The sequence below is a fragment of the Marmota monax genome, unplaced genomic scaffold (assembly GCF_021218885.2).
Source record: "Marmota monax isolate L192 unplaced genomic scaffold, Marmota_monax_Labrador192_F-V1.1 WCK01_AAM20220418_F8-fsc00001, whole genome shotgun sequence".
NCBI classification, from domain to species: Eukaryota; Metazoa; Chordata; class Mammalia; order Rodentia; family Sciuridae; genus Marmota; species Marmota monax.
In genome coordinates, this window is record NW_026693777.1 from 34,889,178 (window position 1) to 34,912,330 (window position 23,153).

Here is a 23,153-nt window from a genome sequence, read left to right on the forward strand (position 1 = left end):
TTTTTTCCCCCATTTACTATAAGGTTAACTTCTCTCTCTCTCTCTCTCTCTCTCTCTCTCTCTCTCTGTATGTGTGTGTGTGTGTGTGTGTGTAGCCTTATGATGTCCAGGTAGTTTCTTTTATCCCTAGTTTATTCTATATTTTTACCATTAAAGGATGCTGAATTTTGATGAAGACTTTCTCCACATCTATTGGGACAAATAAGTGATTTTTTTCCTTAATTTCAAATGGAATTGAAATTTATAAATTTTATATATATATATATATATATATATATATATATATATATATATATATTAAGACAACTTTGAATTCTTGTGATAAAACTACTTGTTTTTGATATACAATCTTCTTAATATGTTCTTGAGTATATTTGCTAATATTAAGGATTTTTATGTGCAAATTCTTCAGGGATATTAATATATCATTTGCTTTTCTTGATGTGTTTTTATGATGCTGAATTTATAGAATGAATTTGGGAGTGTTCCAACTCTTTCTATTTCATAGAATAAATTGAGGAGTATTGACATTAGTTCTTCTATAAAGGTCTGGTAGAATTCAACTGAGAATTCATCTGGTCCTAGGCTTTAATCCTTGTTATTTGCTTGAAGACTTTTTATTAATGTTTATATCTCATTATAACATATTAGTCTGTTTAAATTATCTATATTCTCTTGATTCAATTTTGGCAGATTTTATGTGTTGTCTAGAAATGTATTAATTTCTGTTAGGTTTTTCAATTTATTGGAGTATATGTTTATGAAATGTTTCCTCATGATCCTCTGGATTTCTGTGATATCTGTGGCAATTTCTCCTTTTTAATCTCTAATTTTGTTAAATTGGATCTTCTCTCTTTTTCTTTTAGTTAGATTGGCTAAAGACATCAATTTTGTGTATCCTTTCAAGGAACTAAGTCTTCATTTAATTGATCTTTTGTATTATTTTAGTCCCAATTTCATTGATTTCAGCTCTCAATTATTTCCTTCTTTTTACTGGTTTTGCAATAGGTGTGTTCTTGTTTTTCAAGAGCATTCAAATGTAATGTTAGGTTATTTGAGATTTTTCTGATTTTCTTATGTAGGAAATCATAACTATAAGCTTTCCTTTCAGAATTGCCTTCAGAGTATACCAGAGGTTCTGGTGTATTTTATTGCTATTCTCATTTGATTCTAAAAATTTTTTAATTTGTCACTTCTATTGTCAATCATTATTTAAAAGTGTATTGTTCAATCTCTATGTGTTTATATAGTTTCTCTAGAGTTTTTTGGTGTTAATTTCTAATTTCATTCCATTACGACCAGATAAGAGGCAAGGAATTGTATCCGTTTTCCACGAACATCTGAGAAGAAAGTATATTAGGCTGTTGTTCCATGAAATGTTCTATAGATATCTGTTAAGTTCACTTGATTATAATATTTTTCAGGTCCAAAGGGCCCTTGCCGGTATTATGTCTGAATGCAATATCTATTTGTAAGAGAGACAAGTTAAATCTACATAGTAGTGTTGTATTTGGGTCTATCTGAGGCTTTAATTTGCATAGTGTCTCTTTTATGTAATTAGATGAACTAATATTGGGGGCATAATTATTTACTATATTATATCTTATTTTTCTATTTTTCTCTTTATCAGTACAAAGTGACTGTCCTTGTCTTTTCTGATTAAATTTGTTGAAGTTTGCTTTGTCATATATTTGAATAGTTAATCCTCCTTGTTTTGGGGCTACATACACATGATTAATCAATTTCCAACCATTCACTTTCAGTCTTTGGCTGTCTTTGCCTCTAAGATGAGTTTTTTGCAAACAACATATAGTTGGGTCTTGTTTTTTTAATCCATCCCTTCTAGCCCTTGTCTTTTTTTTTTTTTTTTTCATATTCCACACTTTTATTCAAGTGGGTTATGAACTCCCACCTTCACCCCATACACAGATTGCAGATTCACATCAGGTACACATCCATTGATTTACAAATTGCCATACTAGTGTCTGTTGTGCTCCGCTGCCTTTCCCATCATCCACCCTCCCCCCTCCCCACCTCTCCCCTCCCCTCCCCTCCTCTCTCTCTACCCCCTCCACTGTATAACCCTGAGGGTCTCCTTCCATTACCGTGCAATTTCCCTTCTCTCTCCCTTTCCCTCCCACCTCTCATCCCTGTTAAATGTTAATCCTCTTCTCCTGTTCTTCGTCCCTACTCTGTTCTTAGTTACTTTCCTTATATCAAAGAAGACATTTGGCATTTGTTTTTTAGGGATTGGCTAGCTTCACTTAGCATAATCTGCTCTAATGCCATCCATTTCCCTGTAAATTCTATGATTTTGTCATTTTTTAATGCAGAGTAATACTCCATTGTGTATAAATGCCACATTTTTTTTTATCCATTCGTCTATTGAAGGGCATCTAGGTTGGTTCCACAGTCTTGCTATTGTGAACTGTGCTGCTATGAACATCGATGTAGCAGTGTCCCTGTAGCATGCTCTTTTTAGGTCTTTAGGGAATAGACCAAGAAGGGGAATAGCTGGGTCAAATGGTGGCTCCATTCCCAGCTTTCCAAGAAATCTCCATACTGCTTTCCAAATTGGCTGCACCAATCTGCAGTCCCACCAGCAATGTACAAGTGTACCCTTTTCCCCACATCCTCGCCAGCACTTGTTGTTGTTTGACTTCATAATGGCTGCCAATCTTACTGGAGTGAGATGGTATCTTTGGGTGGTTTTGATTTGCATTTCTCTGACAGCTAGAGATGGTGAGCATTTTTTCATGTACTTGTTGATTGACTGTATGTCCTCCTCTGAGAAGTGCCTGTTCAGGTCCTTGGCCCATTTGTTGATTGGGTTGTTTGTTCTCTTATTGTCTAATTTTTTGATTTCTTTGTATACTCTGGATATTAGGGCTCTATCTGAAGTGTGAGGAGTAAAGATTTGTTCCCAGGATGTAGGCTCCCTATTTACCTCTCTTATTGTTTCTTTTGCTGAGAAAAAACTTTTTAGTTTGAGTAAGTCCCATTTGTTGATTCTAGTTATTAATTTTGTGCTATGGGTGTCCTATTGAGGAATTTGGAGCCCGACCCCACCGAATGTAGATCGTAGCCAACTTTTTCTTCTATCAGACGGCGCGTCTCTGATTTGATATCAAGCTCCTTGATCCATTTTGAATTCACTTTTGTGCATGGCGAGAGAAAGGGATTCAGTTTCATTTTGTTGCATATGGATTTCCAGTTTTCCCAGCACCATTTGTTGAAGATGCTATCCTTCCTCCATTGCATGCTTTTAGCCCCTTTATCAAATATAAGATAGTTGTAGTTTTGTGGATTGGTTTCTGTGTCCTCTATTCTGTACCATTGGTCCACCCGCCTGTTTTGGTACCAGTACCATGCTGTTTTTGTTACTATTGCTCTGTAGTATAGTTTGAAGTCTGGTATCGCTATACCGCCTGATTCACACTTCTTGCTTAGCGTTGTTTTTGCTATTCTGGGTCTTTTATTTTTCCATATGAATTTCATGATTGCTTTCTCTATTTCTACAAGAAATGCCATTGGGATTTTGATTGGCATTGCATTAAACCTATAGAGAACTTTTGGTAATATCGCCATTTTGATGATGTTAGTTCTGCCTATCCATGAACAGGGTATATTTTTCCATCTTCTAAGATCTTCTTCTATTTCTCTCTTTAGGGTTCTGTAGTTTTCATTGTATAAGTCTTTCACCTCTTTTGTTAGGTTGATTCCCAAGTATTTTATTTTTTTTGAAGATATTGTGAATGGAGTGGTTGTCCTCATTTCCATTTCAGAGGATTTGTCGCTGATATACAGGAATGCCTTTGATTTATGCGTGTTGATTTTAAATCCTGCCACTTTGCTGAATTCATTTATTAGCTCTAATAGTTTCTTTGTAGACCCTTTTGGGTCTGCTAGATATAGAATCATATCATCTGCAAATAGTGATAATTTAAGTTCTTCTTTTCCTATTTTGATGCCTTTAATTTCTTTCGTCTGTCTAATTGCTCTGGCCAGTGTTTCGAGAACTATGTTGAAGAGAAGTGGAGAGAGAGGGCATCCCTGTCTTGTTCCAGATTTTAGAGGGAATGCCTTCAGTTTTTCTCCATTCAGAATGATGCTAGCCTGAGGCTTAGCATAGATTGCTTTTACAATATTGAGGTATGTTCCTGTTATCCCTAGTTTTTCTAGAGTTTTGAACATAAAGGGATGCTGTACTTTGTCGAATGCTTTTTCCGCATCTATCGAGATGATCATATGGTTCTTATTTTTAAGTCTATTGATGTGGTGAATAACATTTATTGATTTCCATATATTGAACCAGCCTTGCATCCCAGGGATAAATCCTACTTGATCATGGTGTACAATTTTTTTATATGTTTTTGTATCCGATTCGCCAGAATTTTATTGAGGATTTTTGCATCTAGGTTCATTAGAGATATTGGTCTGTAATTTTCTTTCTTTGAAGTGTCTTTGTCTGCTTTAGGTATCAGGGTGATGTTGGCCTCATAGAATGAATTTGGAAGTTCTCCCTCCTTTTCTATTTCCTGAAGTAGCTTGAAAAGTATTGGTATTAGTTCTTCTTTAAAGGTTTTGTAAAATTCTGCTGTATACCCATCCGGACCTGGGCTTTTCTTAGTTGGTAGTCTTTTTATGGTTTCTTCTATTTCCTCAATTGATATTGGTCTGTTTAGGTTTTCTATATCCTCCTGACTCAATCTGGGCAGATCATATGACTTAAGAAATTTATCTATGCCTTCACTATCTTCTAATTTATTGGAATATAAGGATTCAAAATAATTTTTGATTATCTTCTGTATTTCTGAAGTGTCTCTTGTGATATTGCCTTTTTCATCCCGTATGCTAGTAATTTGAGTTCTCTCTCTTCTTCTCTTCGCTAGCATGGCTAAGGGTCTGTCGATTTTGTTTATTTTTTCAAAGAACCAACTTTTAGTTTTGTCAATTTTTTCAATTGTTTCTTTTGTTTGGATTTCATTAATTTCAGCTCTGATTTTAATTATTTCTTGCCTTCTACTTCTTTTGCTGTTGTTTTGCTCTTCTTTTTCTAGGATTTTGAGATGAAGTATGAGATCATTTATTTGTTGGTTTTTTCTTTTTTTAAGGAATGAACTCCAAGCAATGAATTTTCCTCTTAGAACTGCTTTCAATGTGTCCCATAGATTCCGATATGTTGTGTCTGTGTTTTCATTTATCTCTAAGAATTTTTTAATTTCCTCCTTGATGTCTTCTATAACCCATTGATCATTCAGTAACCTATTGTTCATTCTCCAATTGATGTATGCTTTTTCCTTCCTTCTTTTATCGTTGATTTTCAGTTTCATTCCATTATGATCAGATAAGATGCATGGTATTATCTCTACTCCTTTATATTGTCTAAGAGTTTCCCTGTGACATAATATATGATCTATTTTTGAGAAGGATCCATGTGCTGCTGAGAAAAAAGTGTAACTGCTTGATGTTGGGTGGTATACTCTATATATGTCAATTAGGTCTAGGTTATTAATAGTGTTATTGAGTTCTATAGTTTCCTTATTCAACTTTTGTTTGGAAGATCTGTCCAGTGGCGAGAGAGGTGTGTTGAAGTCTCCCATGATTATGGTGTGGTGGTCTATTAGACTCTTGAACTTGAGAAGAGTTTGTTTGACGAACATAGCTGCACCATTGTTTGGGGCATAAATATTTATGATTGTTATGTCTTGTTGGTGTATGGTTCCCTTAAGCATTATGTAGTGTCCCTCTTTATCTCTTTTGATTAACTTTGGCTTGAAATCTATTTTATTTGATATGAGTATGGACACGCCTGCTTGTTTCCAAAGTCCATATGAGTGATATGATTTTTTCCAACCTTTCACCTTCAGCCTATGTATGTCTTTTCCTATCAAATGCGTCTCCTGTAGGCAGCATATTGTTGGGTCTTGTTTTGTGATCCATTCTACTAGCCTGTGTCTCTTAATTGGTGAGTTTAAGCCATTAACATTTAGGGTTATTATTGAGATATGGGTTGTTCTTCCAGCCATATTTGTTTATTTCTGTTACTAAACATTGTTTGTTTTCCTCTTTGATTATTCCCCCCCCTTTACTGACCTACCTCCCACTGTTGGTTTTCATTGTTATTTTCCATTTCCTCTTCCTGTAATACTTTGGCGAGGATGTTTTGAAGAGACGGTTTTCTAGCTGTGAATTCTTTAAACTTTTGTTTATCGTGGAAGGTTTTAATTTCATTCTCCATCCTGAAGCTTAATTTCGCTGGATACACAATTCTTGGTTGGAACCCATTTTCTTTCAGTGTTTGAAATATGTTATTCCAGGATCTTCTAGCTTTCAGAGTCTGTGTTGAAAGATCAGCTGTTATCCTGATTGGCTTGCCCCTAAATGTAATCTGCTTCCTTTCTCTTGTAGCTTTTAAAATTCTCTCCTTATTCTGTATGTTGGGCATCTTCATTATAATGTGTCTAGGTGTGGATCTCTTATGATTTTGCACATTCGGCGTCCTGTAGGCTTCTAGGATTTGGGATTCTGTCTCATTCTTCAAGTCTGGGGAGTTTTCTTGTATTATTTCATTGAATAGACTGCTCATTCCTTTGGTTTGGAGCTCTGTACCTTCCTGTATCCCAATGACTCTTAAGTTTGGTCTCTTAATGTTATTCCATATTTCTTGGATGTTCTCCTCATGGTTTCTTAACAGTCTTGCTGAGCTGTCTATGTTCTTTTCCAGTTGAAATACTTTGTCTTCATTGTCTGATGTTCTATCTTCTAAGTGTTCTACTCTGTTGGTAGTATTCTCCATTGAGTTTTTAAGTTGGTTTATTGCTTCCTGCATTTCTAGGATTTCTGATTGCTTGTTTTTTATAACCTCTATCTCCCTGTATAGTTGATCCTTTGCTTCCTGGATTTGTTTGCGTAATTCGTTGTCGAAGTGATCTTTCATTGTCTGATTTTGCTGTTTAATGTCTTCCTTGATACTCCAGATCATCTGAAGCATGTATATCCTGAATTCTTTATCTGACATTCCATCTGCTGCAGCTGTTACCTCTTCTAAAGTTGCGTTGACCTGCATTGCTTGTGGTCCTTTCTTTCCTTGTCTTTTCATACTGTTTGCGTATCTTTCCTGCAGGTGCGGGCGGCGGCTCTGCTCTCTCCTTATTCCAATTGGGGTGTCGTGGCTACCACGCCGGCAGGTCACTGGGCCTGTTCTGGGAGCTGGCGGCGGCTCTATTCTGCCCCTACTCCAATTGGGGTGACGAGTGTACCACGCCGGCAGGCCACCGGGCCTGATCCGCCGGTCGGTTGCAGGTTTGCCTACCCTGCAGGCTCGGGGGGCAGCTCTACTCTGCCCGTACTCCAAATGGGGTGACGTGTCTGTCGTACCAGCAGGCCACTGGGCCTGTCCCGCTGGTCGGTCGCAGATCTGCCTACCTTTCGGGCACGGGTGGAGGCTCTGCTCTGCCCCTACTCCAATTGGGGTGTCGTGACTACCCCGCCTGCAGGACGCTGGGTCTGTTCCTGGCAAGGGAGGCGACTCTGCTCTGTCACTACTCCAATTAGGGTGGTGTTTGTACCACGCCGGCAGGCTCCTGGGCCTGATCCGCCGGTCTGTTGTAGGTCTGCCTACCTTGAAGGCGCAGGAGGCGGATCTGCCCTGCCCCTCCTACCACGCCTGCGGACCCCTGGGCCTGATCTGCAGGTTGATCACTGGTCTGCTCACCCTACGGGCACGGGTGGCGGTTCCGCTCCACCCCCACTCCAATTGGGGTCACGTGACCACCACACCGGCAGGGCCTGATCCGGGCGTGGGAGAAGGATCTGCTCTGCCCCTACTCGAGTTGGGGTGACGTGTGTACCACACTGGCAGGCCACTGGGCCTGACCCGCCAGGCTGTCACAGGTCTGTTTACCTTGCAAGCGTGAAGGGCGGCTCTGCCCTGCCCCTCCTACCACGCCAATGTACTACTGGGTCGTGGGTCTGCCCACCTGGCGGGTGTGGGTGGCGGCTCCGCTCCACCCCCTCTCCAATTGGGGTCACGCGGTCACCACGCTGGCGAGCCGCTGGGCCTGCTCCGGGGGCTGGCGGCGGCCCGGCTCCTTCCCTCTGGCTCGAGGACAAATTGAGGAGACTCGGGTGACTGAGCCTCATCCCCCTTACCAGGAGACCAACTGCTTATGTCACCGCTGGTATTGATGAAGATCTCTCCTCCACCGCTTTCTGCTGACATCAGATCTCTGCCATGTTGGTATCCTATGCGAATGGCAGCATTTCGTTCCCCTTGCCGGGCAACCCAAGCAACGGGTGAGTCCTGACCAGCCCTCAGCAGGACCCGGACCGAGACGCAGTTTCCGCGGGCTCCTAGCCCCGGTCCAGGGAAGTTCCGGGAGCCGGAACTCGGCCGCTCCGTGCTCGGTGTAAGCTCCTATAAGTGTAGCCCTTGTCTTTTAATTAAATAGTTGAAATCATTTACATTCAATGTTACTATGGCAAAAGGTTTATTATTCTTCCATTTGAATTCATTTCTAATGTGTAACTTGGTCGTGTTTCTCACTTGATTAGCTACTCTTCAAATGAGATTTGTTCATTCTGAGCTCTGGGGTTTGTTTTTTTATTTCTTCTTCATGGAGTGTTTCTTTCAGTATTTTTTGTAGTGCCAGCTTAGTAATCATAGAATACATTTTTTCCTAGTTATCTTGGAAGGTTATAATTTCTTTTTTAATATTTAAGGATCATTTCTGATTTTAGCAATCCTGGTTTTCAGTTATTTTCTTTCAGGACATGGAATACATCCTTCCTGTTTTCTAGGATTCATACTGAGAAATCAGAAATAATTCTAATTGGCTTGCTTCTAAACGTGATCTGACTTTTTATCTTGAGACTTTTAAAATTCTATACTTGTGCTGTGTTCTAGTAATTTTTATTATAATGTATCACAGAGGGTTATTTTTAATATTTTTTTAGATGTCAATGGACTTTATTTATTTATATGTGGTACTGAGAATTGAGCCAGTGCCTCACACATGCTAGGAAAACATTCTACCACTGAGCCCCAGCCCCAGCCCAGGAGGATTCTTTTTAAATCCTTTAATATTAGGAGTTATGAAGTGTTCTGTATCTGTATGTACATCTCACTCTCAATGTTTGGAAACTTTTTTGCTAATATTTATATAAAGAAGTTATCATTTCCATTAGGCTACATCATACAATGCTCTTGAATTCTAACAATTTTTAAATTTAGCCTCTTAATGATGTCCCAGAGTTCTGGAATATTCTAATCATGATCACTTATTTTCTTTTCTTAAATACTACCTGAATGTTCAAGACTGGCCTCTTTGTCTTCCCTCTGAGATTCTATTATATTCTGTTTTTAGCATGATATCTACTCTTGGGCATTCAATGGAACATTTATTTGATTAATTGTATTTTCATTTCCAATTTTCCCTTTGATTATTTTTCAGTGTCTCTATCCTCTTATCAATATTTTTATTCATATCCTGTACTAACTTCCTTAATTCATTCATTTTTCTGTGATCTCTTGGAATTTATTGATTATTTTATAATCATTCTTTTGATTTCTTTATCTGTTATATTTCAATTACTTCAATATCTTTGGAGTAAGTTATGGGTGAACTGTGAACTTTAGAAGACATTGTGTTACCTTGTATTTTCCTTATTTTTTTGTATTCTTGTGTTGAGTTTTATGTATCTGTTGACATGGCTTTCTCTTCTATTCTTACATGTAGACCTTTTTAGGGCATGGCTTTCTCCTGCCAATGTATCCTAGGGCAATCTAGATTGAGACCCCCTTCATAGGTGTAGTATCCATAAGTACCCATAGCCTTTGTTTTAATTCTATCTTTTTTCTGTAGGAGTGGATGTCTGTGAGTGAGAACTAAGGGCTCATTTCTAGCTGGTCCTACTTGGGGATTGGTTGTCACTTTTTCTTTTTTTTTTTTCTTCCCCGATACATTTTTAGTGTCCCTGTAGTTTCTCAGCACCTCGCTATGAAGCAGTACTCTTGCTGAAAAGATTATGCATTCCTTTAGTTTGTATCTCCATGCCTTCAACTATCCTAATAAATCATAAATTTGGTCTTTTCATGTTATCCCATATTTCTTGGAAATTTTGTTCATGTTCTCTTAACATCTTCTCTACATGGTCAATTTTATTTTCAGAGTTATATATTTTGTCTTCATTGCCTGAAATTCTGCCTTCCAAATGGTCTGGTCTGTTGTTGATGCTTTCCATTCTATTTTTAATTTGGTTTATTGATTCCTTCATTTCAATCATTTCTGCCTGATTTCTCTCCAGAATCTCTCTTTATTGAAGTGATCTTTCACCTCCTGAATTTTTTCTCTGATTTCACTCTTTACATCATTCTTTACCTAATGGACTAGTCTAGCTCTATACGTTTTAAACTCCTTCTCTGACATTTCTTCCACTGTGGTGTCAATGGATTCTGTCCAATAATAGAATAGAATTATCTTGGTTTGTTTGGGGTAATTTGTTCCCCTGTATTTTCATACTGTTTGTGTGTCTACCCATTTAGCAGTGTGGATCTGAGGCTGTCCAGTTTCTACCCTGTAGACTTATAGTGTCCCTAAATATTTCCATTACCTTGCCTTTAAGGGGGAGACCAATATTAACAGCACCCAATGCATATAATATACAGCCTTAAATGAAATCTTTTCTCTTACAATGTCTACAGTTTTGTCACAATAAACAAAAATATTGTGTTCAGGTATTGCCTAAAATAAAAATAGTAAATTTGAAAAAGTGTTTATAATTTCAAATGGTGGACAAATAGAGAACATAAGTATTGAAGGATATGATATTTTTGAGAAAGGAGGAGAATAGATAGTTAAAATTATAGGAAGAGCGAAAAAGGGAATAATAGAGGTTGGCTGTTAGCAGGAGAAAAGAGAGAAAGAATCAAGGAATACAGAGAAATAAAATTATATATATATATATATATATATATATATATATATATAATTATATATATAATTTTTATAAAATACATATTTTTTAAAATGTATTTATTTATTCTAATTAGGTATATATGATAGCAGAATTCAGTTTGATTCATTGTACACAATTGCAGCACAACTTTTCATTTATCTGGTTGTACTTGATGTAGTATTGCACCATATGTGCAGTCATACATGTACCTAGGGTAATGATGTCCATCTCATTCCACCATCTTTTCTGCCCCCATGCCCTCTCTTTTCCACCTTTGCCCATTCACGTTTCCTCCACTTTTTCTATGCTCCCCACCCCCCAATTACGGATCAGCATCCATTATCAGAAAAACATTTGGTCTTTGGTTTTTGAGTATTGGCTTACTTCACTTAGCATGATATTCTCCAACTCCATCAATTTACTTGCAAATGCTGTAATTTTAATCTCTTTTAATGCTCAGTAATATTGTATTGTGTATGTACTACATTTCTTTTATCCATTCATCTATTGAAGGGCATCTAGTTTGGTTCCACAGTTTAGCTATTTGAATTGAGCTTCTATAAACACTGAAGTGGCTGTGTCATTGTAGTATGCTGTTTTTAAGTGCTTTGGGTATAGACGGAGGAGTTGGATAGCTGGATCAAATGGTGGTTCCTTTCCAAATTTTCTAAGGAATCTCCATATTACTTTCCAGATAGGTTGCATCAATTTGCAATCCCACCAGCAATGTATGAGTGTGCCTTTTCCCCAAATCCTTGCCAAAACTTATTGTTTGTATTCTTGATAAATTCCATTCTGACAGGTATGAGATAAAGTCTTAAAGTAGTTTTGATTTGCATTTCTCTAATTACTAGAGATGTTGAACATTTTTTCACATATATTTTAACAGATTGTATATCTTTTTCTGAGAAGTGTCTGTTCAGCTCCTTAACCCATTTATTGATTGGGGTGGTTTTGTTTTTGGTGTTAAGTTTTTTAAGTTATTTATATATCCTGGAGATTAGTGCTCCGACATGCGTGTGGCAAAAATGTAGGTTCTCTGTTCACCACATTGTTATTTTCTTTTGCTGAGAAGGGAATATATATATATATATATATATATATATATATATATATATATATAAATTATATATAGAGAATATATATATATATATAAATTATATATAGAGAATATATATATAGTATATATTGAAAACTTTAAAAATAAAATAAAAAATTAAAATAGAAAGAAAAAGTATAAATAAAAAAATACAAACAAAACTGAAATTTAGACATCCCAGTCCTTAATAAACTGATACATGAAAAGTAACTGGTTTCAAAAATGGTGGAAATATGAAAGAAAAAAACTCAATGAAAAATTGGATAATTGTTTTCATTGGATTTCAAAAGTTTCTCAGCTTTTTTTCTCAGCATCTAGGTGGGGATGTCTTGAGTTTGATGCTTCACCCTCAAGGTAGGTGTGTTGTTAGAATGAGAAGGTTAACCCTGTAGGTGAAACTTTGGAGGCAGGGCATAGGCTACATGTATGATCCAGTCTCTTCTCTAAATGCCAAATGATCTGGAGATTTAAAGTCATTGTACTTCCAGGACCAAGTAATTTATGGTCCACACTGGAAGATTGCATCCTAGGAATCTCTTTAGGTTCCACTTGGGTAGTGTAGGAGCCTGTTTATAGCTCCCTGTGTGGCCTGTGGACCCTATTATTCCTGGTTTCTGATACAGTCTCCAAACTCAGTCTCTCCCTCTTCTATCCTTTTGATTTCCTGGTCAGGTGCTTGTCTCCCAGCCAGTCCTGAGGGCTGGGTGCCAGGACCTGTGCACTCATCATGGAGTTATATGATGGACCTGATGGGTCTGCCAGCTAAGCAGCATGTGTGGTGAGTTGAAACCCAGCCACAACAGAAGCCTAGCTGTTCTGTCTGGTAGATCAAAGTCAGATGTTATGACCTGTAAGCCAGCTGTAAAGATGCAAGTAATGGTCCAGGTCAGGAACCAAGGAGGATTTGGAAGACTGGGAACTGGAGACCCAGAGGGACCTTTTGGGTGCCAGATTGATCCTGGAGCTGGAAGCAGGACCAGGGGATCAGAGTATGCTAGACTGGGGAGAGAGTCAGAGACTACACTGGTGCCCCCAGCTAGTGCTTGCATGAGTGGGTCCCAGGAAGCTGGTGGGTCCCAGACCGGCTAGCTTGTCAAGCAGAGAGCAAAATGCTCTCACACCCTCTTCCTACCTTCTCACTGTGATCCACTATAGCCAGCCTGTCATTCCCCAAAAGCCTCAGGACTCCTGAAGCTGAGGAAAGCCAGTTCTCATCAGTTTCTCTAACCTGTGTTAGTTCCCCTGGGCAAAATGCTCCCAATTTCTGACTTTCCAGCAGATTGCTAGGCTCAGACAGATCCACGCCAAACTAACCTCAAACTCACATCTGGGTTTCCAGTTTCTGTAGGCTCCACAATGCTGCAGTCCCAAGATGGCCCCTGAGTTCGCTTTTGGTGAACAATAGACAAACTGATGTGGAGAGGTTTTATTTATGTCCAATTAATGAGTCAAACAGTCTCCGGTTCACCTAGGTCAGACTGCCCCTCCAGACAGGATTTTTCATTCTAAACCTCAGGGAGAAGTAGTATTTCCGCTGCTTTGAGTTTTGGGTAGCCAAGTTAAGAGAAATGCTTCCTCATACAAATCCAATATCTTTGAGTCCCCCATATTCTTTATCTTGACTGTGATGATCTTTTTATGGCTGTATACGTGTGTCAAACTTGTTAAACTGCACACTTAAATATGAGCAGTTTATTACATTTCAATTGCACCCCAAAAAATCATATTAAAATCTGAGATGTCAAAATTCAATAAATGTATTTTAAACTAACATTCACATTCTCATAAAAAATAAAAGTATTTTAATAACTTAAAATTTAGTATATAACCATTCAGGACCTCAATTAATCATAGATAACATGGAAACAAATCAATAAGCTGACCAAGGCTAACCACCTATTTGGATGACCATGACATGCAGATCCATATGAGGGTTTTTTGTTGGTGGGCATATATCACACCTCACAGGCTATGATTTGTACTACACAGAAACTAAAACATTAATTTTAGTGTAGTATATCTGTAGATAAAGATAAAATAAGCAATTAAGATTGCCAAACAAGTATTCTTAACACTTCTAGTTAGATAAAGAATAATTTTTCAAAACCACTAACTTTTAACGCTGGATTAATTTATATGAGGTTTTCTTGACTTCCTGTTATAAATTTCCAGAATGTGCAACAACTGAAAATTCTTAACAAAGAAGTTCCCAAGAGATGTCCAAGGAAAATTATTTCTATGTTCTGTTCTGATCTGTTCAGATGTAGAACAGGAAAATTAAGCCCAAGGGACCACTTCAGAAGGTAAATATATGTCAGGCTGAGGAAAAGAACTTCCAAAGATACTGTCCCTATACAACATGGATGTCACATTAAACATGTTTCAGAAGAGAAGAATGATCAGAAAGAGAATCTAATCTGAGAGAGGATAATTAATATTTAGTAAGTTATTTCATTTTTCTGATTATCTTAAGATAATTTTAAAAATATTTCTATTATTCTGTTTCACAAATGCCCTCTATAATTTGAGTAAGAATGACTTGTTGAGCTTCTGACATTTTCAGAAAATGAGTCACAATTTTTTTCTCCTTTTCCTTTTTTATTTCTATTGGAATTTCTATCTTATCAAAAACAGTTTACAAGCCACTGTAATACACTGTCTCAGAGATGCTTTCTAAGTCAGTATTGCCTGAAAGAAAACTTTTGAAATAGAGCAAGAAGTTTATATATATGTGTATACACATACATATATAGGTATGTATATATAATATTATATATATAATATTGAGAAATAAATGACATTACTACAGAAATAAGATTAAAAATCATACATCTGGGAAAAGGAAGACATGATGTACTATGGGAAGATCTGGAACCCAACCCCTTTGCATCACATCTGACATTTACCTCAAGCAGTTTATTAAATTTTCTGGTCTAAGTTCTTTTTGTAAAAATTAAATGCTGAGTACCTCACAGAATTTCAGAGTTAATATTATAGGAAGTGATATTTATTGAAGGACATTATATCTATAAGGGAAACATTTTTTTGTCTATTTTTGAACTCCTAAAAGAGTGATACAATGCCCCTAATGTTTCAATTGACAGATCCCAGAAGGAAAAGTACCAATTTTATGAGAATTCTCCCTGTGTTTCAGGTAAAAATTCTGAATCTATTATAATAAAGTGTCCAAGTTCTATTAAATATTAATGCTGATTAATATTAACAGAGAAAGATAATTTGCCTATTTATAATATGAAATATTATTAATTTCAAAACATAAAGGGCAGAATGTTTTATTATGGGTTAATTGTTCCCTGAGAATATACATGTTCACCTTTTAAGAAATTCCTCTCTCAAATGTAATTGGATTCTTGTTTTAATATAAGCTCTCTTCCTTGTCTTTTGTTCAACAGGTACAAGACTAGTTTTTGAAAACTCTGGGAAAGTTTGCACTGATAAGAAAAAGAAATTTAGAAAAAAAAGTTCAGATTGTTCAAGTTTCTTAGGGATCATAAATTTATTGAGTATAACATCAGGATATTTTTCTTAAAAATTAGGTAAATATCTGTCATGGTAATTGTGTTTATTTGTAAATTATGAGTCTATTCTATGTTCTGTTATCCACAACAAACATAGGTATGACTGATTTCTTTAGGAGAATTGTATTTCTTGTCATTTATAATTTATGCTTTCAAGTTCTTACATAAGGTTAAGGGAAATAGTGTTCATGATAAGGTAGGAGTTTTGATCATTCATCTTTTCCTTGGCACCACCCTAGAGATTTCAAAATATAAAAAAAGATGTGACACACAAAAACTGAAACAATGCCATGAGAAAAAAAAATTATAAAAGGAAAAAATATACAATTATCTTCCTAACAGCAATCTTCACAAGAACTTTGCATTTTCATAAAGATAGTTATAAGCAACATTATTGATACCTTTAAAAATGAATAATCAGTGTTCACTGACACGTTTACCTTGTGTTCACTAAGCACTAACACTCAAAGATGTTCTTTTCTTACACATGAACATAATACCTTTTCCTGTTAGAAAACGCAGATCAGTGATGGATTCATAGTCAAAGGGAAAAACAAGTAAATAGATAATGTTTGTGTCTGTGTTGTTCAGGAAATCGTAATATTTCAATGTCTAGGAATTTCTCAGCATCCATCCATAAAACAGTAGATCAGTATTTTCTATTGATATGTTTAAGTTATAAGGAGTATCCATTCAAAGTTTATCAAGTCTGAATCTAATTTCAGTTGCCACCCACTTTAATCTCTGTCCACATGACTTTGCACTGATAGTTGTTTCTAATCCATTTAGTTTACTAAATTATCTCTGTTAGATCACAGATGGGATTTAATTAATGATAAGTTATATGCTAGTTTTACATCCAAATCTTTATGTCAAGATATTTATCAAATGACTTTCTAGACAATTTCTCTCCTTAAAGTTCTTTTGACATACATTTTAGAGGGTTAAAGTTTCAGTTTTATGATACATTATTAGAAGAGGTTCAGTAGTGGGTTTGGAAATCAGTATGCATAGTACAGATAAACTAAATACTGTACTGTCATTCATACTATATTTCAATATTAATTTACATTCATTTTCCTAAGCAGATGTGTTAATTTTCTTTATTCACTGTAAAGGTATTTATTAAATCTCACTCAGATCTCCTTATTAGAATAGTGGACTATAGTTAGATTTTAGGTAAGACCACAAGTATTTTAGTTTTTCACCTTGCTGTCCTGCTCTCTTCACTACTTCTTGTGAGTGCACCCTCTCAATTATTTGCACAAAAAAACATCTTTGGTTCTGCTTCTTGAAAAAAAAAACAGTATTAGGCATTTAGTTTCTCTTTTGGACATAATGCCATGGATAACTGGCTCAGATTCCTTTTCATAATTATCCTTTTCATTCTAATATATTGATGCTAAATTTCAAAATGAATATCAAATTTTACAAATTGTAAAAATCCATCATTACTTATCCTACCAACTGATAACCTATTCTTCTCTCTAGGTTAACTCAGAAGATAAAGTGAATAAAATGGATGGAGGAAATCAGTCTGTAATGTCAGAATTTGTGCTTCTGGGACTTGGCCACTCATGGGATATGCAAGTCTTACTCTTCATGATATTTTTGATACTTTACCTGATCATTGTGTCTGGAAATGTTGTGATCATGACCTTAATCATCACTGATCCTCATCTGCATTCCCCCATGTACTTCTTTCTGGCCAACCTGTCTTTTGTTGATATGTGGCTTTCTTCAAACACCACTCCAAAGATGATTGCAGACTTTCTCAGGGAGAAGAAGACCATTTCCTTTGCAGGCTGCATGTCCCAGATCTTCTTTTCCCACTTCATTGCTGGGCTTGAGATGGTGGTACTGGTGATAATGGCCTATGACCGCTATGTGGCCATCTGTAAACCACTGCACTACTCTACCATTATGAGCCTGCACAGGTGCATTGGGCTGGTGGTGACTGCCTGGACTGTGGGCTTTGTGCATGCCATGAGTCAGATGGTTGTGATTGTGGAGCTGCCATTTTGTGGCCCTAGGGAAATAGATAGCTTTTTCTGTGATAGACCACTGGTAATTGATCTAGCCTGCATGGATTCCCATACGTTGAAAGTTTTAATGAATGTTGACTGTGGGGTTGTAGCCATAACATGCTTTATCCTATTGCTGATATCCTATACATATATTCTTGTTACAGTATGCCAAAACTCTAAAACTGGTGCATCCAAGGCCCTATCCACCTGCACTGCTCACATCACTGTGGTGGTACTCTTCTTTGGGCCCTGCATATTCATCTATGTGTGGCCACTCAACATCACATGGATGGACAAATTTCTTGCTGTGTTTTACTCCATTTTTACACCTTTACTCAATCCAGCCATTTATACACTGAGAAATAAAGAGATGAAAAATGCCATTAAGAGATTTGGAAACTACTATGTGGATTTCAAAGGAAATAATTAATGCCTAGAAAACTAAAAGTCCTTAATTATCAGAGAGTTATCCAATCAGCCATCCTATGTTTTTAAATATGTTAGATGATGAACTAAATTTGTATTTGTTTTTCAAAGGTGTAAATCTGTCCCACAGGGTAGTATCTTATCAAATTTCTCTTGAATTTTATCTAATTTCATTTGGAGAAGAAGTGTTTCTGTATTTTGATGGCTCCCTCAAAACTTTCATGTGCCATTTGTCAATAGGCAATGGGATATTATTTTTCCTTAGATTCATATCTAAATACCAGTGGCAAATTGACAGAGAGAGAGAGAGAGAGAGAGAAATAAAAGGATAAGCTACCTAAGAAATAACCATGAAGATTACTCTTTCTTGTGTTTCATTAACTCAATAAAAGTAAAAAATAAATAAAATCTAATGCTATTTCCTTTGGTTATTTCAGAACTTGAGAACAAAATGTATTCTTTAAATTATTACAATTATATTTATTTTATCCCCTGAAATGCAATCTCCCTGAATCCAGGGACCATGGTATACATGATTAATAATGAAACTGAAGTATTTCTCTCCATCCAATTACTAAAGCTTCCCCTGTAGTGAATACTGTCTATCAATCATACAAATGAGACACTTCATTATCACAGTCTGTTCCTATTCTCACAAGTTTGTTATCAGAATTATTCCCAAGCTTTATTGTCATTAATCTGTCAATTATATTCATTATTAACCCCAATGATCTAGCCAAACTAGTAAAATCTCATGAAACAATATAGGTATGCTTCCAGCCACAAAAAAAAAAATAGTGGAGAAGGAGCAAGTGGAGGAGGAGAAGGAGAAGGAAGAGGAAGAAGAGGAGGAGGAGGACAACAACAACGCAGGTGTAGCAAAGGTGAAAACTCAGTGTACTGCTTCCATTCTTTCTAGTGGGACAATTTCTCCTCATAACTGCCCTTTAGGACTATAGTTACATTAAGCAATACCAATATTTCACCAGAATACTTCATTTAATTGACATTATAAAAATTAAACCTTTCTTTTTTTACTTCTTCTAATTTGTTATCATGAAAAATCATCAGTATATTCAGGTTGAAATTTTTACTTGCCAGTCCACTGGTTATAAAGAACTCTCCTGGGCTGGGATTGTGGCTCAGTGGTAGAGCGCTCACCTAGCACATGTAAGGTCCTGAGTTTAATCCTCAGCACCACATAAAAATAAATAAGTAAAATAAAGGTATTGTGTCCAACTACAACCAAAAAATAAATATATAAAAAAAGAACTTTCCATGTAGCCAGAGTTGTACACTGAAGGAGAGAAAAAAAAAATCAGGAGTAGTTGTAAAAGTAGATGCACCATCAGCTAATGCAATTTATTTATGCATGTGGTGTTAGAAAACTTGATTTCTTGAGTGCCATTTCTACTTGATGATAAAATTCCATTTTTGCATCTCAATTCACACTATGAAGAATGTGGTGGGATTCAAGTAATGATAAACAACAGATCACACAATCACTTGCTGTCAAAGCCTACACACATGAGCCAGTAGTGTTAGCGTATGCCTGTAACCCCCGCAGCTCCAGAAACTGAGGCAAGAGGATTGTGAGTTCCAAGTCAGCCTCAGCAATTTAGTGAGGCCCTAAACAATTCAGCATCAATATATTAGAATGAAAAGGATAATGTCTGGAAATGTTGTCATTATGACCTTAATCATCACTGACACTCATCTACATTCCCCCATGTACTTCCTTCTGGCCAACCTGTCTTTTGTTGATATGTGGCTTTCTTCAAACACCACTCCAAAGATGATTGCAGACTTTCTCAGGGAGAAGAAGACCATTTCCTTTGCAGGCTGCATATCTCAGATCTTCTTTTCCCATTTCATTGCTGGGCTTGAGATGGTGATACTTATGGTGCATCTACTTTCACAACTACTCCTGCAAATCTAAATCTAAATTAAATACAAAAAAAGGGTTGGGGTTGTGGATCAGTGGTTAAGTGTCCCTGAGTTCAATTTCTGATACCAAAAGAAAAAAAAACATTTAAAAAAAAAACTATATACTTTCTATCTACCAGAGCTCAATAGGATGATGACCACTGGTTTTTAAGAAAAATTATTAGGAGGTTTATGGCCCATTATCTACTCCAAATTGCTTCCTTTTTTCTGATTATTTGATCCAATGAGAATGTTTAAGACATCCAAAATAATTTCCTTTTTTCTGATTATTGGATTCAGTGAGAATTACAACATTAATATAGTTGATCAATATGCTTTCAAAATATCAAAATGTTCAATATTTCTGTAGAACATATCATGATTAATGTGAAATTTTTATGATATTTGAGTTATATCTAATATAATTATATATGTAATATAATTTTTAATATTATATTTTGTTAATGATTCGAATAAGAGATTTCTTAACTTGTACTTTCAAGTTTAGAAATACAAGTGTATGGATTTCTCCATGAGAAAACCACAAGATATTTTACTACTCATTTTAATTTATCCTCACAAGAAAGCTCTCTTTGTATAATACCAAAAAGAATTATTTGGTAAAAAGAAAACACCAAGGTTCCTAATACTTGGTTCCATATAAGTGATGCAGATGATGATTGTGATTATTTTATAAATAATGAATGCCATTACTATTCAGATTAGAAAACAAAACTTCCAAGGTTTTTTTTTTTTTTTTTTTTTTTTAGTTTTTACCTCTTCACATCTTTTATGACTGTGTTATTCAGGTGATGTTCAAAGTAACACAGTGCATAGTATCTCAGTCTATTCAAAGGAGTAACAAAATTTAAAGTTAAAAACTTACTGGTAAAAGTAAGTAGATAGTCAAATTGAGAACACTTAAATAATGTTATAGTATTGTAAAAGCACCATTACACTTTGTATCACTTTAATGTGAAGGTAACACATTGCTAATCATCAGAAAGATGCAAATCTAAATGACAAAGAGATATCACCTCACTCCTGTTAAAATAACTATTATCAAAAAGAATAAAAGGATAAACTGGTGGAGAAGATATGGAGAAATCATTGTAAACTGTTGGTGGGGATGTAAGTTAGTATAGCCATTATGGAAAACAGTGTGATGGTGCCTCAAAAATTAAAAATGGAACTCTCACATCATTCAGTAAGCCTAATAACTGGTATATATTCAAAAGAAAGGAAATGAGTATGTCAAGAGGTGTCTATACACAAACACACACACACACGCACACACAAACACACACACAAGTGCATTCGTACACACACACACATATTTATAGCAGCACTACTCACAATAGCCAAGAGATAAAATCAACTTGTGTCTATCAAACATAAATGTATAAAGAAAATGTGTTACATATACACAGTGGAATATCTTCCAGTTATAAAAAAAAGAAAAGAAATTTTATTGTTTACAACAACTTGGATAAACCTAGAGGATACTGTGTTTTGTCAAATAAGCCAGGTATATAAAGATTAATACTGCATGATTTTACTCATATGCAGAATCTAAAAACATTGATCTCATACAAATAGTAGAATTTTGGCTACAAGAGACTGGTGAAGTTGGGTGAAAAAAGGGAGTTTAAAAGATACTGGTAAAAGGACACAAAATTATAGGAGGTTTCAATTTGAGATCAGTTGGCCAATATTTCTGAAGAATATATATGGAAATATCTTCAAAAAATACTAGCAAATTGAGTTCAACTACACATGGTCACCATAAATCTATCCCTGAGATATAATGATGGTTCTGAATGTGCAAATTAACCAATGAACTACAACACATTAACAAAATAACAGATGAAAATCATATTGCCATCTCAATAGGAAAATTCAAATCAGAAACATATCAGATATTGTCTCAACTGAGATACTGTCTTACTCAAATTAGAATTTCTACTATCACAAAGACAAAAAACAATGCTGGTGAGGATGCAGAGAAAGGAGAATCTCATATGTTATTGCTGGGACTAAAAATAAGTATAGCTCTTATGGAGAACAGTATAGAAATTTCTCAAGAAACAAGATAGATAATTTGATGCAGCAATTCCATTACTGGGTATATATCCAATAGAAAGAAAATCAGTATGTTGAAGAAATATCTCTATTTCCATGTTTATTGCAGTACTATTCACATTGGCCAAGAAATGTTGTCAGTTAGGGATCCATCAATAGATGAATGGACTTCAAAATGTGGTATTTATACAAAATGAATTATTATTCAACTCTAAGAAAGAATAAAGGCATTCTGTTATGTGAATTCAGTTTTGCACAGAAAGACAAGTTCTGCATATTCTCACTTATATGTACAAACTTAAAAAATATAATCCCCTAAATGTAGAGAGTAGAACAGTGATTACCTGAGACTGGGAATAATTAGGGAGAAGGGGATGGAGCTGAGATGATTAATGGGTACAGGAGTGTGATTAGATAGTAGAAATAACTTCTAATCTCCTATAGCATGATAGGGTAAATGGTTGACAATAATTAGATTCATATTTCAAAATAACTGAGATTTTGAAAGAAATAATAAATGTTTGAGATGATGAGTGTGCCAGTAATTGTGATCCCATAATTACATATAGTAATCAATATCACACTACGCTGTATAAATATGTAAAATTCTTATGTATTATTTAAGTATAAAATACATTTTGAAAAAAAGTGGAATTTTAAAAATTGTCCTCCACTTGATTGACCAACAAGTTACATTCACTTTACAAAGTCTTCAGGTCACGGAAATATAATCTTTCTATTTTTTTATACCTTTGTTTTATTTGTTTATTTTTATGTGGTGCTGAGGATTGAACCCAGCTCCTTAAAGGTAGTGAATCACTTTGAATAGAAACACTGATTGTAATTGTGATCATTTTTATTTCTCTTTAATTTAATTAAAAGGGTTTCTGTTGTATGTGTTTTACTACTGAAGTATGATTTTGCCAATTGTTTTTGAAAATGCAAGCATTTAACAAATTTAGAAGTCACCTTTTATTTCTGGCTCATTCTGAATTTTATCAGAATTAATTTTATTTAATGCTACTTCTATATCTATTAAAATCTTCCTATATTTTTCTATTAATAAATAACCAAAATTATAATCATATATGCTAT

The 23,153-nt window shown here is 35.6% G+C and overlaps 1 protein-coding gene across 1 annotated transcript; it reads left to right on the forward strand.

The window, feature by feature from the left end:
• The first annotated feature begins 17,112 nt into the window (after positions 1-17,112).
• On the forward strand, positions 17,113-18,054 carry LOC124104623 (olfactory receptor 4K3-like). Its single transcript, XM_046461658.1, has one exon. The coding sequence runs from the start codon at positions 17,116-17,118 to the stop codon at positions 18,052-18,054; it is 939 nt and encodes a 312-aa protein (XP_046317614.1). The 5' UTR covers positions 17,113-17,115.
• Positions 18,055-23,153: the final 5,099 nt, after the last annotated feature.